The sequence below is a fragment of the Myotis nattereri genome (assembly GCF_964212035.1).
Source record: "Myotis nattereri genome assembly, chromosome: 6".
Lineage (NCBI taxonomy): Eukaryota > Metazoa > Chordata > Mammalia > Chiroptera > Vespertilionidae > Myotis > Myotis nattereri.
In genome coordinates, this window is record NC_138081.1 from 6,236,741 (window position 1) to 6,254,137 (window position 17,397).

General features: G+C 51.9%; 2 protein-coding genes and 1 long non-coding RNA gene across 6 annotated transcripts in view; 2 read left to right on the forward strand and 1 right to left on the reverse strand.

Moving 5' to 3' along the window:
* The window catches only part of SYNGAP1 (synaptic Ras GTPase activating protein 1), a gene marked incomplete at its 5' end in the record, with an annotated part of 30,345 nt that extends 22,853 nt beyond the window's left edge, over nt 1-7,492 (forward strand). The window contains 3 exons of one of the 4 annotated variants that reach the window (XM_081094076.1): nt 687-898; nt 1,832-1,922; nt 5,586-7,492. In XM_081094076.1, the coding sequence (XP_080950202.1) occupies nt 687-898; nt 1,832-1,922; nt 5,586-5,732 (450 nt within the window). In that variant the 3' untranslated portion in view covers nt 5,733-7,492. The remainder of the gene's footprint in view (nt 1-686; nt 899-1,831; nt 1,923-5,585) is intronic. The other 3 variants (XM_081094077.1, XM_081094078.1, XM_081094079.1) reach the window with 3 other exon arrangements.
* A 221-nt stretch (nt 7,493-7,713) lies between these two features.
* On the reverse strand, nt 7,714-8,670 carry LOC308521195. Its single transcript, XR_013996146.1, has 3 exons — nt 8,473-8,670; nt 8,167-8,327; nt 7,714-7,772 (listed from the first exon to the last, which is right to left on the reverse strand). It is a non-coding gene; the product is annotated as an uncharacterized lncRNA (long non-coding RNA).
* A 122-nt stretch (nt 8,671-8,792) lies between these two features.
* Nucleotides 8,793-11,497, forward strand: ZBTB9 (zinc finger and BTB domain containing 9). Its single transcript, XM_081094933.1, has 2 exons — nt 8,793-8,941; nt 9,091-11,497. The coding sequence occupies exon 2, from the start codon at nt 9,168-9,170 to the stop codon at nt 10,566-10,568; it is 1,401 nt and encodes a 466-aa protein (XP_080951059.1). The 5' UTR covers nt 8,793-8,941; nt 9,091-9,167; the 3' UTR covers nt 10,569-11,497.
* Nucleotides 11,498-17,397: the final 5,900 nt, after the last annotated feature.

Consider the following 17,397-nt stretch of genomic DNA (forward strand, 5'->3'; position numbering starts at 1 on the left):
TCCCCACTGTCCAATATGGTGGCCACGGGCCACGTGGCTGGTGCAGTTGGGGAAATGACGTTTTAATTTTTACTTAATTTTTCAATAGCTGTGCGTGGTTAGTAGTTACTGTATTGGACAGCACAGCTCCAGGCTTTAGAGCCAGTAGGGCAGACAGAATGACTCTTCCGAGCCCTTCCAGCCTCGGAATCCCACTTCACTATCAACAGAGAGGCATTCGGAGCTTCTCAGCCCGGACTCCCCTGAGGCCCAGACCCTCTGCCCCAGGGTGCAGCCTTCCTCTCCCCAGCCAGTGTCTCTCCTTCCTGGTCTTCCCCAGGCTCTGTGGCCTGGGGTAGGGCTGAGGAGTCCCCTTAGCTTTAAATTCAGGTTGTGTCCGTGAGTCTGTGTAGGTTCCTGAGTGGGGCCTCCTATGTCCAGGTGCACATGTGAAGGCATGTATATACCCCTCGGGGTGTGGGGTCTGTGACCCTGCTCCACTGTAAGGGATCTTCAGCTCCATGGTGGGGCCTTCAAAAAAGTGGGTGTGTACGTATGATCAGGCGGCAGGGAAAGGGCTGGAGGAGGTGGTTGGGATGTCATCCTCACCCTGGCAGCAGCTGTTCTTGGCAGGCAGGGCTGGGGCGGGGTGGCGGGGTGAGGGCAGGGCGCCTCTCACAGTGCGGGGTCGTGTGCCCGGCGGGCAGGTGAAGGAGTACGAGGAGGAGATCCACTCACTGAAGGAGCGGCTGCACATGTCCAACCGGAAGCTGGAAGAGTATGAGCGGAGACTGCTGTCCCAGGAAGAGCAGACCAGCAAAATCCTGATGCAGTATCAGGCCCGGCTGGAGCAGAGCGAGAAGAGGCTAAGGCAGCAGCAGGTGGAGAAGGACTCGCAGATCAAGAGCATCATTGGCAGGTGAGGGGCGGCCCGGGGAGGGGTAGCAAGGGAGAGCTTGAGGTCGAAGAGAGCCCCCGACCCCAACTCCGGACACTGTGAGGAAAGCCCGCCCTACACTCACCCACCAGAGGGGAGAAACCCGTTGCTTAGTGTAGTCAGTGTCCCCGATGGAGGACTTGTGAAGCCCTCGGAACGTGTGCCTGTTACTGTCCAGCCGCCACTGTGTGACTTTCAACCCAGGCCATGCTGTCCACCTCAGACCCAGTCAGGGATCCTTGTCCAGAGCAGCCGCTGACCATCCCGTCCTGGGCCCCGGGCTTGGAAGGGTGTTCGGTAGAAAAGGATGCCCCTTTATAAAGTGTGCACATTCCTAGCTGCTCTGTGCAGCCCTGGGCTCCAGCGGAGGTGTCCCAGCACGGGGCTCAGTTATCCTGAGAACTGGGAGGGACCCTGGGCCTTACTCCATTCAGAGCCAGCTCCATTTTGATTCATTCTTAAAGTGTTTTTGAGTAACATTAATTAGAAGAACAAGGCTTCATTGGACACTTTTGAAAACCACTGCTCTAATTGCTGTCTGTTATGAGAAATCACCTTGAGGGTCTACCAAAGGCAGAGAGACGCTGTGATTGTAGAGGACCTCTTGGGTGAGGGGCATCAGGGGCCACACAGGAGGTGGAATGGGGGACATGAGAGCCAGGTCTTCAGCCACTGGGGGCCTGGGAGGGCGCTGCCCTGAATGGGAGCGGACGGCCTGGCGTATGTGGATGGTAGACGCTCAGAAAGCTGTCCTTAGGGGGATGTGAGGGTCCCTGAGGGGAGGGTGAGTAGCGGACAGTGGAGGGATTCTGGGGGCAGGGGCGGAGGGTGCTCGAGAGCTGCATGGTGCCCGGGTCAGGAGCTCCCTGGGCAGGTAGTGCCCGCCACTAACCCCACTGAAGCCCGTCCCTTCAGGCTGATGCTGGTGGAGGAGGAGCTGCGCCGGGACCACCCCACCATGGCTGAGCCGCTGCCCGAGCCCAAGAAGAGGCTGCTCGACGCTCAGGTGGAAATTACAATGTCATTTATCTTCTCCGTGTCCCATCCCCATCCATCCCACGGTCCTTCGTGCTCTCACTGCACCAGCACCCCAGCCCCATTGACGTCTGTCTCTCCCATTGTCCTCTGTGTGTCCACTGGCTGCCCCCAGCAGCCCCTCAGTGACCCCATCTTCATCCCATCGTCTGTGCCTCTGTCACTCCTGGCCGTGTCAGCCCCCCCCCCCCGCCCCGCTCCCCCCATGCCTTCCCGCCCTCTTTCCCACTTCTGTCCGCGTCTCAGGACCTGCGAGAACCTCGCTCTGCCCCACACCACACCCAGCTCCTGGAGCCTTGCCCTCCTGTGCCTGCTCCTGTCCGGGGCTCAGCTTCCTCAGCGCTCTTCTCGGCGGGTGGCTAGCCCTGGCCGAGCGCTGCATTTCACTAGAAAAGAGCACAGGGCAGCGTGACTGCTCGTTCCCCAGGCTCCGGGGGCCCTGGGGACTTGGGGTCTCCATCCTCTGTTCTCTTGGCTCCCCAGTTTTCCTGACTCCTGGGCAGCCCCTGTATAGTCCTCCTGGCTCTTCAGAACTTGAACCCTCCCCCCCCGTAAGCTCTCCCGCCCGCGGGTGTAAGCCCAGCCGCCTCTGGCCCTCACACCTGACCAGCTCTGCACCTCTCTGCTGCCCGCCCTCTGCCCTCCAGCTGTGGGGCCTCCCACGCACTCTTGCCCCTTGCTCTCCCCCAAGTCTGCTCACTCTCCCACCAGGCTCTTCCTCCTGCTCCGCCGGCCAGGCTTCCCACCCTCCCAGCTCCTGACCCCATGACCCCACTCTCTCCCGCTGCAGCTCCTCATCAGGTAGTTCTCCGGGTTGCTCTTTGACCACGGGCGGAGGACACAGGGGGAGGTGACTCCGGACCACTGCAGGTTGGTCACTCCCGAAGCCCACTCCCCTCCGACTCTCCACAGCCTCCCCCCTCACTGCTGCCCGCACCTGCGCACTCCACAGACCCTGCCCTGGCACCTTCTGCACAGACCATCTCCCGAGGCGCTGCCCAGAGAGAGCTTCCTGCGGCCTCCCGGTCGCTAGGTGATTCCTTCAAGTGCCAGGCATCTCCCCTGGAGGCCGTGCATTGCCAGACCACACTCCCTTCCCACAGAACCCATCCCCACCTCCTCCTGTCAGCCCCTTCCTCTTCCTCTCCAGTGTATGTCTGTCACCCCCCATTTCACCAGAGCGTCCTTGGGGGTGGGGCTGTTGGGGTGGGGCTTGTTAACGGGGAGTGGTGATGATGGGTTGGGGCACCCTTGCTAGAGGGGCTGCTCTGACCACAGCAGGTAGGTTGGGGTTTCCTCTTCCTTACCTAACCTTCGTTCTCTACCCTCCTTCCTTCCACCTCTCACCCACTTCTCTCTCCTCCTTCTTGCACCTGTGAGGTAGAAGGCATCTGGGCTCCTATGCAGCCCTATTAGGTGGGAATTAGGAGGAGCTTGTTAACTCGGGGAGGCCCTGGGGGCCTGGAAAGACTTCTGTTCAGATGTCAGGCCAGTAGGCAGGGTGAGTGGAGCAGGAGGAGCAAGAAGCCGTGACAGGTGTGAGCACGCGGACGGGCCCTAGTGGCGTGGCAGCTGGCGGTGGGCTGAGACCGCTTCTCGATAAGGTCACGGGCTCCGTGGCCATGTTGCCCCCAGACGGGTGCCAGGAGCAGCATGTTAAATAACCCCTGTTCTACTCGTCAGAGCTCACATCCCAGGTGGCTAATGCCACTCGCTCCCCCTCTCCCGCCACCCAGTGGCCTTGCAGACACAATCCTACATAAAACACTAGTCAAGGGAACCCATCGGCCACTGACCTCATTTCTGAGCGCCTTATTTTCTGTGGGCGTGGTCTGCGGCAGGCAGTGGCTCCTCGCACTGTCCTTTAACTCTGCCTGCCCAGCCTCCTGTCCAAGTCTTAGTGGTCTGTAAACAGACGCTGAAAGGCACTGGGGACCTCGCCATGGAAAGGGCTCCTGCAGCGAATTCCTTTGGAAAATGAGTAATGGCACCCCAATTTATCTACTTTCTAAATGGGGTCCATGGGGGCAAGGGGGCATGCCCGGCAGCCACGCAGAGGGACGGCACCTAAGGTTCTTTCCCTGCCGCCCGCCATCCCTCCCTTGCTGACTGGGAAGCGAGCGAGGCGGCTTTGTTTGTGGCTGGGGGTTTGGAGGCTGTGATTTGGGAGGGAGAGCTGAGTGGGAGCTTCCACCTGGAGGATGCTGTATCCTTCGGAGAGAAGGTCAGACATAACGGGGCCAGGCCTAAATGCCCTGCGGCCCAGGAAGTAATTGGGAAGCTTTTGCTAAAGCACTTCTAGGCACTGGCTGCTCTACAACGCAGCCATTAATTTAAAAGTTAATTCTGCGCCTGTATTTTATTTTTCGGTTGGCGGAAACAAAATTTATTGGGGGACAGATAGACTTCCTGCTGCAAGAGGGCGGGAGGCAGGGGCCCAAAGCGGGTTACCCTGTGCCCGTATTTGTAAAGCAAGTGAGCAACCAGGAGCCTAGTGCCTATGGTTGCCTTCTCCTCTCCCAGCAGAGGGCAGGAGCCAGGCCGAGGGCCGAGCAGCAGGGGTGATACAGGACCAGGGATGGGGTCGGGTCTGGTACCCTCACCTTTAATGGGAGCCCAGGGAGAGGGAGTGAAAGGAACGTGGGGGTGGGAAGGAATGAAGCGTGTGCGCTTCCTGTGGCTGCAGAGGTTGGGGCCTGCTGTGTCCGCAGGGCTCCCAGGCTGTTGTGTTTAGAGAGAGAGGGAGAGAGAGAGAGAGAGAGAGAGAGAGAGAGAGAGAGAGAGAGAGAGAGAGAAAGAGAGAGAGAGAGAGAGAGAGAGAGGGAGGCAGCCCTCCCACGTCACTTCCCTGAATCCCCTTCCTTTCCCCCCAGTACAGTTAAACCTCTCTAATTTGGAATGTTATATTTGAGAAGATGGCTACTCTGAATAAGTGACAAAACTGAATGACAGTGTCTATTTAATGAAATGCATGTCTTCAAATATATACAGTAAGTAAACTTCAATGAATAGGCTTTTCTCCTCGCGCCCTCAGGGAGCATGCGTTAATGAATAGATAGGACTGAAAAGTCTGTTTTCTGGTATAGGTTAAATATTCCTCCCACAGACACATTGCCACTATTAATTTGCTTAGCACACCCTTTCTTCATAGATAAAGGAAAACTCAAGCCCAGTTTTTATTCAAATTATGAAAAAATTCCAAATCCATGGGGGTTTGGATTAATGAGGTTTTGCTGTACTGCCTCCCCTTGTTCCCTCAACACAAAGTTCCGACCTTGGATGGGGGTGGGCTGGGAGAAGGCTCCCAGAGGAGGAGGTGGGCTGGGCAGGAGGAACAAGGGGTGGGCGCGGGGGAGGAACTTGCTTTTGAGCTGGCGTCCTGCCGTGACTCCTGGGTTGAAGGCCCTATTAGGAGTCTGGGGTAAGATTCCTTCTCCCTGATCCCAGAAGAAGGAACTTCTACTGAAGGTGAGAAATGAAACAGGAGGGGGTGTGCGGTGGTCCTGGGGGAAGAGGATGGGGCGTGGCCTATGGCGTGGGCTGGCTTTGGGGGAGGCCACTGCGAGGGGGCTGGCACCCAGGCCACTGCGATGCGTCTCAATAAGTCCGCGCTCTCCTCTTTGGTGTCTTGCAGGAGAGGCAGCTTCCCCCCTTGGGTCCAACAAACCCGCGTGTGACGCTGGCCCCACCTTGGAACGGCCTGGCCCCCCCAGTCCCGCCCCCCCCACCCCGGCTGCAGATCACCGAGAACGGCGAGTTCCGAAACACCGCAGACCACTAGCCCACCCAGCATCACAGACCTCCTTGCCCATCACCCCACCTCGGACAGCACCGGCCACCGGGACTGGACTTCGCCGAAGGACAGCGGGACTGCCTCCCTGAATGCTTCCTGGGGGCACCAGCCCCCCACCCCCACTGCACCGTTTCCAGGAGGGAGAGCGGGGACCCTTAGCTGCCCCTCTTTCCTTCCTGTTGGGGTGCTGCCCCCTGTGATCCCCGAGGACCCTTGCCCCAGGACACCACCTACCCCACACTGACCCCTTCACTCCGGGGTGCTATCCCCATCCTCTGCCTCATCGTTCCCCTGAGCACTGGGGGACAGACCCTCGCCCCCACCCTGGGGGTGTGGCACCTCCAAACTTTCAACTTCAGGGTGATTTTTTAGCAGTAACCAGAGCTGACAATCTAACTCCCCTCCATTGCCCCATTTTGGCCTCCCCTGTCCCCCTTGTTATGGGGAGGGGACCCCGGGTGAGGGGGCCCTACCCCTTGATTTCTCAGGAGCGTCTGGGGGGGCTCAGCACGCACAAACTCCTTCTCATCCTACCACTCTTAAATTTACTCCCTCCCCACCCAGAACCCAGATGGGGTGGAGGGGCCACCGGGGCAGGGTGGGGGCGGCAAGGGGGGAATGGGAGTTGTCTCCCCTTCCTCCCACACCTGATCTGCTCTTGGCTGGTCCCAGAGCGGGGTGAGGGGGCTGATGCCCCCCCCTCCCCCAGTGTGTTGGGTGGGGTGGAATTGAGGTTAGGGTGAGGGGTTAGGGTTTAGGAGGGTGTGTATGTTGGGGAGGACAGACTAGCTGATCTGCCCTACCATGACACACAGCCCCCCCTGCCCCTCCCCTCTCTCTTCATGGTCTCTACTCCCAGGGGGACGGGGGAACTTACTCTAGGAAAAGCCATGTCTCTCTCCCCCAGGGTGGGGGGACCTGTGTGGAAGAGGGGTGTTGGGGGCCTCTTTCCATGACTCTGTCCCCTGGGGGAGGTAGGACAGGGCTGGGCTACCCTCTCTTCTCCCCCCTTCCCAATCTCCCTCCACCTCCCTCCCTCCCTCCCGCCAGCTCCACAATTTTTCGGTGTTTCTCTGTACATAGCTCTCTGGCGGGATAGGGGAGGTAGGATGGATGGGGTTTGGGGTGGGTAGGTCATGAGAGGGGAGAACCCCCTTCTTGACACCCCTCTTCCTTGACTGCTATCCCCTACCCAGCCTTGCCCCCTCATCCCTTCTTGCGTTTGGTATTGAGACTTTGCAGACTCCACCCTTCTTTCTTTTGTATGGACAGTTCCCCTTCAGTCCCCTCCCCCTAATCACATACACCCAGCCGGGGCCAAATTTATACTTATATAAAAGTTGTAAATATGTGAAATTTTATCCCTGTGCCCTTTCCTTGCTTTCCCAACCTCAGACCCTACCTGGGACCCCCCTTTCTCCTCTTATTTGGCTGTTGTAATTATCTGGGATTTGTACTGTACATATCTGGGGTGTGTGTGTGGGGGCTGGGGGCAACCCCTGTGTACAGAGCTTCCTAGCCCCCTCCCCCATGCTACCCTCCCCACCCACCACCCTAAGGGTAGGGAGAGGCATCTCCCTACCGGTTTTATTTTGTTTTCTCATTTTCCCTCCCTACCCAACCCCCTTCCCAGCCTTCTCTACCCCTACCGCCGTCCCTTTTTCTCCACTCCCAGCCCATTTCCTTTTTTTCTGGAGTGTGTGGTGAAACTGAAAAACCATGTTTAATAAACGGAGATTGTTCTTTTATTTCTCTGCTGGCTTTCCTAAGCTGGGACCTCCAGGAGGACCAACAGGGTGATAAGACCTGCTTTTTGAAAGGAGACCCACAGCCCAGGAGGAACTATCCCCGTGCAAGACGGTCTCCTCCGGGAGTGTCACTCTCCCCCAAGCCAGACTTCCTGCTTTAGAGCAGGGTGTTACAAAAACCACACACAAAATTCAACCGAGTAAATGTAAAGATCTAATTGGCTTTATTCACTGATTCATGAATTGGGCAGCATCCCATCCAACAAATAGCTCAGCCCAGCTGCAGAAAAGAAATGGTTTTAAAGGTAGAAAGGGGTGGGAAAAGGAAATTATTGGCTAAGAACATTGTTTTAGACAAGGTCGCCCTCCTAAGCCACACGGAAGGGGTCTATCAGGTAACCCCGGGCAGAATGGCTGAAGGTTACATTCCAGGGAGGAAGTGAAACTGCAATTAGGTTAAGTAGTAAGTCTTAGTTTGAGACATGGGCTTGGCGCAAATGACTCCATTTGGGACTTGCTGTCTGTTTTTTAACAGGGTTTTGCACTGGCCAAACCCAGTGTAGCTCTCCCCTCCACACTGCCCCACTTAACCCCAAGCCAAGGAACAGGATCATTCTCTGATAAAAGATTCCAAGTCTCTATCTACAAGCATCCTTTAGAGAAAGAATTACCACCTGGCAGGCGGGCTCCGGAGCTGAGCATGGACTTTGAACCAGGAGGTCACCGGCCGATTCCCGGCTGTGGCCGGACTGTGGGCTCCATCCAGGTGTGGGGCCTGCAGGCGGCGGCCAATCAATGATTCTCTTTCATCATTGATGTTTCTCTCCCTTCCTCTCTGAAATCAATAAGAATATATTAAATAAAAAATAGAGAAAGTAATTACCTAGAAATAAGGTTTCATGGCTGGTTAAAATGTCCCCAAGCGGAATGGAGGAAAGAACATGGTTCCTTAGCGAACTGGGTTCCAATCCCAGACCTACCACTTGCCAAGCGGAGGAAACAGGAGGCAACACCCGCCTCGCAGGCGGGCTGGGCCCCGGGCGGCGCGGACAACGCGGAGCCCACTCAGCAGGCGCCCTCCTACCCTCGCCCCTTAGCACCTGGCGGGACGCGGCGCCACCGCAACTCCAGGCGCCTCACCAGCCGCCCCTCCGGCTGCGCGCGGCCAGCCCCGCCTCTTAGCCCCGCCTTCTCGCCCGCGCAGCCTATCAACACGAGGGGGGTGGGCTCCAATTGGCTGCTTCTAGCCCCGCCCGCTGCATCCGGCGTCGGCGTCGGGGAGGCGGCGGCTTCCGGCCGGGACGGCGCGGTGGCTCCTGAGGTGCCTCTCGGCGCTAGCGGCTTCCCGGGAGCTGGGCCCTGTGGGCGACGCAGGGGCGACGGAGCGGCGGGCCAGCCGGGCGGTGGCTGGAGGACCTCCCCATCTTCACGGGCCCCCGAGTTAACCCGGTTGGTGTTGGTGGGGGAGCGCGCGGGACTGGTCTGACTGAAAAGTTTCCGCGGGTCGCGGTGGGTGGGGGTAGGGAAGGCAGGTGGTGTTTGAGGCAACGCGCTCTCCTTATTCGAGCTGCTGTGACCCCCGTCTCTTTCCTCCACAGCCTTCATCCGGCGTGAGGTCCACCCCTGCCCCTCACCTCCGGGACTCGATCCCCTGGGATCGCTTCCTGTGGAGGCCATGGATACCTCGGCACCTTTGCCTCCCGTCCCACCGTCCCCGAACTGCAACCCCGCCCCACGGACCATCCAGATCGAGTTCCCTCAGCACAGCTCAATGCTTCTGGAAGCCCTGAACCGTCACAGGCTGGAGGGGAAGTTCTGTGATGTGTCCCTCCTGGTGCAGGGCCGGGAACTTCGGGCTCACAAAGCAGTGCTGGCTGCTGCCTCTCCTTACTTCCACGACAAGCTTCTCCTGGGGGATGCCCCACGCCTCACCCTGCCCAGCGTCATTGAAGCGGATGCCTTCGAGGGGCTGCTCCAGCTCATTTATTCAGGGCGCCTGCGCCTGCCACTGGATGCTCTCCCTGCCCACCTCCTTGTGGCCAGTGGCCTCCAGATGTGGCAAGTGGTAGATCAATGCTCAGAGATTCTTCGAGAATTAGAAACCTCAGGTGGCGGAATGTCAGCCCGTGGAGCGACCCCTTATCACACACTTCTTTCCACTGCATCATCAACAGGAGGTTGGTGCATTCGCTCTTCCTCTTTCCAGGCTCCTGTGCAGTCTTCTGCTTCTACCCAGAACCCCGTTGGAGGGGAGGGGAGTGAACTGGGAGAGGTGTTACAGATTCAAGTTGAGGAGGAGGAGGAGGAGGAAGAAGACGATGATGAAGACCAGGGGTCAGCAGCACTTTCTCAGACTCCTCAGCCTGCCAGAGTATCAGGGGTTCCCCACTCTCATGGGTCCCACCCACTGCCCATATCTGCTACTCCCCGTAGGCTCCCAGAGGAGGAGAGTGCACCACTTGAGCCTCCTGCCCCTCCTTCTGCAGCGCCCCCCAAAATCTTCTACATTAAGCAGGAACCCTTTGAGCCTAAGGAGGACATAACAGGAAGTGGCACTCAGTCTGGAGGAATAATGGAGGAGACCACAGTGTTTCCTAAAGGAGGCACTGAAGGGAGTGAAGAGCTGGGGTTCTTGCCGCCCTCGGGAGTAGGGGCAACCTCTGGAGGAGGAGGTCCATCCTGGAAACCAGTGGATCTTCATGGGAATGAAATTTTGTCGGGGGGTGGGGGACCTGGGGGAGCGGGGCAGGCTGTTCATGGGCCTGTGAAACTAGGGGGGACACCCCCTGCAGATGGAAAATGTTTTGGTTGCTTGTGTGGGAAGCGGTTTGCAGTGAAACCAAAGCGTGACCGGCACATTATGCTGACATTCAGCCTCCGGCCCTTCGGCTGTGGGATCTGCAACAAGCGCTTCAAGCTGAAGCACCATCTGACGGAGCATATGAAGACCCACGCGGGAGCCTTGCATGCCTGTCCCCACTGCGGTCGTAGGTTCCGAGTCCATGCCTGTTTCCTTCGTCACAGGGACCTGTGCAAGGGCCAGGGCTGGGCCACTGCTCACTGGACTTACAAGTGACTGTGAGGCCAGATACTAACTTCTAGGAAAAGAGAGCCACTGCTGCTGATGGATACTTACCCCTCACTACCATGGCACCTCAATCATGGATCTTATAATCATGCCAGGAGGATATATCATGGACCTCTTGTTCTTGGGTATGGACTTCAACCTGGCAGATTTGGAAACTCAGAATTCTCATCTTACTGCAGGTTTTTACTAATCACATTACAGAATAGTGGTTTACAGGCCATATGTAAATTGGTCACTTGCTCATAATAGACCTTTTTGTACAGGAAACCAGATTTCAGATTAGAAAATTTATTTGAAGAGAGAAGAGTTAAGACAAAAAGACATAATGATAAATGTTTCATTCAGTCTCCATGAGGAGTTACAGGAGCTGGTCTCCATCTAGGGATATGTTTGATTTAGAGTTCTAATAATTCAGGGACTGAACTCTAAGTTTTTCTTTCCCTTATCATTGCTGAAATGTGAGCAGAGTTCTTTTTTATGTACTTTCCTTGTTATGTCTTTCCAGAAGCCCCTCAGTTCATAACTTGCTTTTTTACCAGTAGATATTTTCCCAACACCTTTATTTTTGTAGTTGAGCACTTTAACAAATTGACATTCCATGTGTCATTACTAGAACCCTCTTTAATAGAGGGTATTCCTTCAACAACGTGTGCCTCTTTTCTACTTTTGACCACCACTGATCACTCATATATTGATCACAGTGATTGGAATGTGACCAGGGAACTCAGGAGATGGCCACTGACCTAAAATGCTTTCAAGGTAGCACCACTACTCTGAACAAATGGCTTTGGTCAGAGACGGGTTGAGACAGCACATACTGAAGGTTAGAGAGTAACTGCATAGTGGGACCACACCCCCACCCTTTCCATCCCTACTCACACATGACAAATAAACTTTGTTTTGGAATTGAGAACTGACAGTGGACTGGACTGAGTAATTTATGTGGGAGAGACAATGTGAAACAAGAGTTGCCAAGACTTGGGTGTGTTTTGCAGCTGGGTTATGCTGATGGGGAAAGAATGGGATAGTTTCACACTGGTGCAGAGAAAACGATTTTGGACTTCAGTGGGCTAGATTCTAGGCCCGGACCTGCCACTGAATAACCTCTGGTAAGCTACCTTATCTTTCAGAGTCTGAACTGCTACTTTTTTTTCTTCTTTATGGGGTGGTATCTCCTAACTGGTTCTCTGTCTTTTTTAAATGTATTTTTATTGATTTCAGAGAGGAAGGGGAGGAAGAGAGAATAGAAACATCAGTGTTGATAGAAAATCATTGATCAGCTGCTTCCTGCATGCCCTCTACTGGGAATCAAGCCCGAAACCCAGGTATGTGCCCTGACAGTGAATCAAACTGGCCTCCTGGTTCATAGGTTGACCCCTGAGCCACACCAGCTGGGCCCTCTTCCTTTTTGTTTTTTTTTAAAGGCCTTGGTTCACATGATCTTTACCTATAATGTTCTCCAATTTCATATGTTTTGTATAATGTTGAGTTTGCTCTACAAAGAGTACAAAGCACTGTACCAGACCCTGCTTTATACTCTGCTCTCTAGGAGTTCACAGCTACTACTGAAGCTAGACAAATAATGATAATGTAGTGTGATAAGTTCATATAGTTGACAGGACAAGTTAATGTAGTTGCACGAAGGAAACTGAACCAAGACCTATTATAGGTCAGCAGAGGTTTCACAAAGAACTCCCATGTACCAGACTAGTATGGCAAATGGATGTGGATGGCTGAACTAATGTAGAAATGGTGAACATGAGTTCAAGTCACAACTTCACTTCCCTAAAGCATGTTCCTCAAAAGGGGCTAAAAAATGTAACTTTATGGCTGAAAAGGTAAATTGTAGCTGGTATCTGTCAGCCTCTCTAAAAGAGCCATGCCATGGTACCATTAAGGACTGAACACATTGGGGAAGGGGTCAAGGCGTAGGCTCCAATCTTCAATCTATTGCAATCCCACCCACCTGTCATGCTTTTGGCACACATCCTATTGGTGGCTATATCCATTGGCCAGGATCCTCAGGTTGCAAGCAATGGAAGCTGGCTCCAACTTTATCAAAACAGGAAACTGAAAGGATGTGGGGTGGCTCCTCAAATGGGAGGAAGGGATGAAGGACCAGCCTTTGGAAGGACAAGACCTGGGTCAGATCTTGAGAGTCCAGGGAACAGGAACTCCTGGAAGTCTCTTCAGGTCATATGTTTTGGGGTGGTAATGAACCAGTCATTCTTATTTCTTGTGTCACTCAAGATTAAATTTCCCAGATGACAACTGTGAGCCTCAGATCCACCCTCTGGCCAGAGCACCTTGATCATGTGTTCCCTCAAAGTAACAGAGTGGGCATGGAATCCTCAAGGGGCAGTTGAAGTCCTGGGATAGAAGAGTAGGGAATGGTTGCTGATCAGACCACAGGAACAGAGACCCACCCCAGACCATCTCCACATGTTGCCCACTTTGGGATCCTTAAAGCCTCAGATATATCTGGTACATAATAGGTATTCAAGATTTGTGAACCTGCCTGCCCTGGCTGATTTGGCTCAATAGAGTGTTGGCCTATGGACCAAAGGGTCACAGGTTTGATTCCTGGTCAAGGGCATGTACTTCAGTTGAAGGTTTAATCTCCTGCCCCAGTTGGGCACATTTGGGAGGTAACTAATTGATGGCTCCCCCCCCCCCCCCCCCTGCTTAAAATCAATGGAAAAAATATCCTCAGGTGAGGATTAAAAAAAAAAAGGTATGTGAACCTGCCCAATTTCCACCTCTGCCCTCTAAACTGAAGGCATAATTGTTTCCTTCCTCTCCTTAATCCTGGAGCACGTTGTTATTACTCTATAAAGCCAATTACAGCACCATGTTCACCCTGAATGGTGTTCCTCAGTGGTTAAGAGTGTCGGCCCCCATACTAAAGGGTTTGATTCCCTGGTCCTGGGAGGCAACTAATGTGTCTCTCACATCAGTGTCTCCCTTCCACTCTCTTTAAAAATCAATGGGAAAAAAATCCTTGGGTGAGGATTAAAAAATACAAACAAATATCATGTCAGAGTTTTATTTCAAAAGTTATTAGGTATTGTACCCTGGCCCATGTGGCTTGGTTGGGTGTCACCCTGTGCACTGGGGGGGTTGCCGGTTCCATTCTGGTCAGGGCATGTGTCCAGGTTGTAGGCTTGGTCTCCGGGGCAGGAGGCAGTCAATTGATATTGCGCTCTCACATCGATGCTTCTCTCTCCTCTCTAAAAATCAATTTTGAAATCTTTTAAAAAGTTTTTAGGTATTGTACAGAAAACAGTTTCCATGATGAAAGAGTTTGTTTTAAACAGGTAACATACTTTTCTGCCTCTGGTCTTTCCTCCTTTAGTGGAAGAGATGTTCCTACTGTCCAAGGCTTGCCCCTCCCAGAACCTTTCCACTTGTACTTATCCCCTCCTATCTTCACTCTGTGTAGTTCCCATTGCAGTTACTCATGCCCATAGAGTTGTGAGAATACATGTAATGGACAATGCTTTGCACTCAGTAAACTCAATAAATGTTAGCTATTATTATGAAAGAACATTAGTCAGTTACACTTTTACTGGGGTCAGTTCTCAGGGAAGAATCACATAAAGAGAAAATGTTTTCAACTAAAAGGGAAAGGAGGCATACAGCACTCAGTAAGGATTAGATGTTATCATTGTTATTACCTTCTTCATAAGTGTTAGAGTTCAAGGCTCTTTCACCTTCTAACTTTATACATTCTGGGTGATTTTTATCCACTCTTCTGAGTTAAACCTTTTAAATACTGATGACTCTTAATTTCATATCTCCAGTTTTTCTGACCCCCAGACCCACTTAGATTTCTTTTTTCCTTCCTTCAACAATAAATGCAAAAGGTATCACAAGGGCTTGGGCCTTGGATTATCACTTAAGAGACAAATATTTAAACCAGCTCTGTAGACACTTCATAGACATCTCAAGCTCAACATGCCTAAAAAGCTCGACCCCACCTCCAGCCAGCTGTTTCTCTGTTCCTTCCAGGTGTAGTTCCACCATCTACCCAAATGCCCAAGACTGAAACCTAGGAGTGTTCCTGAACATGCCTCACTCCCATACCTGTCCTAGCGCTGTTTCCCAGATATTTCCAACTGATGCATTCCTTCATTCTCACTACTGCTACTATAACCTAACTCATTGTCTTCTGTCTTTCTTCCCTCTATTTTTCACTACACACAAAGGCCAGAGTGATCTTTCTAAAGCAAATAAGTACTGTTTCACCAACTTTTCAGCTTGCACCTTTCATTTGCTTCCTCTTGTTCTTTCATGGTTTCCTCACTCATTACTTTCTCCCCTACGCCTCTGCTCTTTTCCTCTGCTCCTCATCCTCAGCTCTCTACCTAGAATAGTTACCTACCTAGAAATAGCCCTCAGTGGGCTAATTCCTACTCTCATTAGTTATCAGCTTAAACATCACTTCCTCTAGAAAACCATCCTTATCCTTAGGGACTCTGCTATGTGCTCCACTAGCTCTTATTTTCCCATATCATGGGACTCTTGGAATTTTCATTATTCAGTAAATATTTGCCAGCTATCCACTATTACTCATTATACGTACGTGCTGTTTTAGGCATGGCGGACATAGCTTGCCTCAAGATTACATTCCAGTGCTGTAAAGGAAATAAACCAGGCAATGAGCTGGGGAGTAACAGAAAAGGAAGGCATACTGTGCACATTGATCTGGTATCCAAAGGAAAAGAAAGACCTAGAGATGCAAAGCTGGGCAAGGAAGGTGTTCCATTAAAGTGTTTAGCAGATGCAAAGGCCAAGAAAGAAAGGGGTTGGGTGTTTGACAAGGAGACCAGTGGACCCGGAGAGGAATGAGCTGTCTTAAGTCTGCGCTGCTGTAACACATAGACGGTGCTTATAAACAACAGAAGTTTATATCTCACAGTTCTGGAGGCTGGGAATTCCAGGATCAAGCACCGCAGATTCTATGTTGCTGCTGTAACACATAGACGGTGCTTATAAACAACAGAAGTTTATATCTCATAGTTCTGGAGGCTGGGAATTCCAGGATCAAGCACCGCAGATTCTATGTTGTGCGGACCTGCTTGATGGTTCATAGACTGTCATGTTCTCGCTGTATCCTCACATGGCAGAAAGAGAAAGGGAGTTATCTGGGGTATCTTTATAAGAGCACCCATCCTATTCATGAGGGCTCCACCTTCATGACCTAATCACTTCCCAAAGGCACCGCCTCCTATCACATTGGATGTTAGGAATTCAACATATAAATTGGGATGGGGGGGATACAATCATTAAGTCCTGCAGATGTGATTGAAGAAGTATGTTAAGGCTGGATTATCTAAAGCCCTTCAGATTGTGATAAGAAATTTGGATTTTATTCTAACTGCAATGGAAAGGCAATAAAGAGTTTAAAGTAGCCCTAGCTTGTTTGCCTCAATGAATAGAGAGTCGGCCTGTGGACTGAAGGGTCCCGGTTTTGTCTAGTCAAGGGCACATACCCGGGTTGTTGGCTCGATCTCCAGTAGGGGGCGTGCAGGATGCATTTGATCAATGATTCTCATCATTGATGTTACTATCTCTTCCTCTCTGAAATCAATAAAAATTTATTTTTAAAAAAGTAACATTTTATTTATTTTTTAAAAAAATATATTTTATTGATTTTTTACAGAGAGGAAGGGAGAGGGATAAAGAGTTAGAAGCATCGATGAGAGAGAAACATCGATCAGCTGCCTCCTGCACACGCCCCACTGGGGATGTGCCCGCAACCAAGGCACATGCCCTTGACTGGAATCGAACCCGGGACCCTTGCATCCGCAGGCCGACGCTCTATCCACTGAGCCAAACCGGTTAGGGCTAAAGTAACATTTTAAAGAGTTTCCTCTGGTTGCAGAATGAATATTGGATCATTAGGGGACAAGAATGGAAACAGGGAGACCAATAAAGCTGTTTCAGTGGTGCAGAGAGGTGGGTAAAAGCACATATGTAGAGAAGTACCAGGTGTACCGGTTAATAATGCGGATTTTGTAATCAAAGAAAACATGATAATTTCAAGAGAAACATCAAAAGTGCTTTATTCAAAGTAATGTCCATCGCTAGCTACACATTTCCTCCATCTTTCAGGTAATTTGTGGATACTATCCCGATAGAACTTTCCTTGTTTTGAGGCAAATCATTCAGAGACCCAATTTTCCACTTCTTCCTACGTTTTGAAGTGCTGCTCAGAAAGTGCATGTGCCATCGATGGGAACAAGTGGTAAACTGAAGGAGCAAGGTCTGATGAATACGGCAGGTGGGTTAATACTTCCCAGGCAAGATCTTTTAACGTGTCTTTAACTGATTTTGAAGTGTGTGATGGTGCATCATCATGAAGCAAAATTACTTTGCCGTGTCTTCTGGCACATTCTGGTCATTTCAAGATCAAAGCGTGGTTCAAATTGATTATTTGTTGTTGGTGGCGATCAGTATTAACAGTTTCACCTGGTTTAAGAAGCTCATAATATACCACACCTTCCTGATCCCACCAAACGCAGAGCATTGTCTTCTTTCTGAAGAGATTTGGCCTTGCAGTCCATGTTGATGGTTGACCTGGATCAACCCACGATTTTATGCATTTGGGATTCTCAAAATAAATCCCACTTTCATCGCCAGTCACAGTTCAATGCAAAAAAGACTTTCTTTTGTGCTGTTGAAGCAACATTTTACTGATGACTTTTTCAGTTTTCCGTTTTTTCTTTCGTTCAGTTGATGTGGCACCCATTTTCCTTCCTTTAAAATCTTTCCCATTGCTTGTAAACGATCAGAAATTGTTTGCTGAGCAACG

Coding starts and splice junctions, on each gene's coding strand:
- ZBTB9 (XM_081094933.1), top strand. CDS start 9,168: ATGGATACCTCGGCACCTTTGCCTCCCGTCCCACCGTCCCCGAACTGC.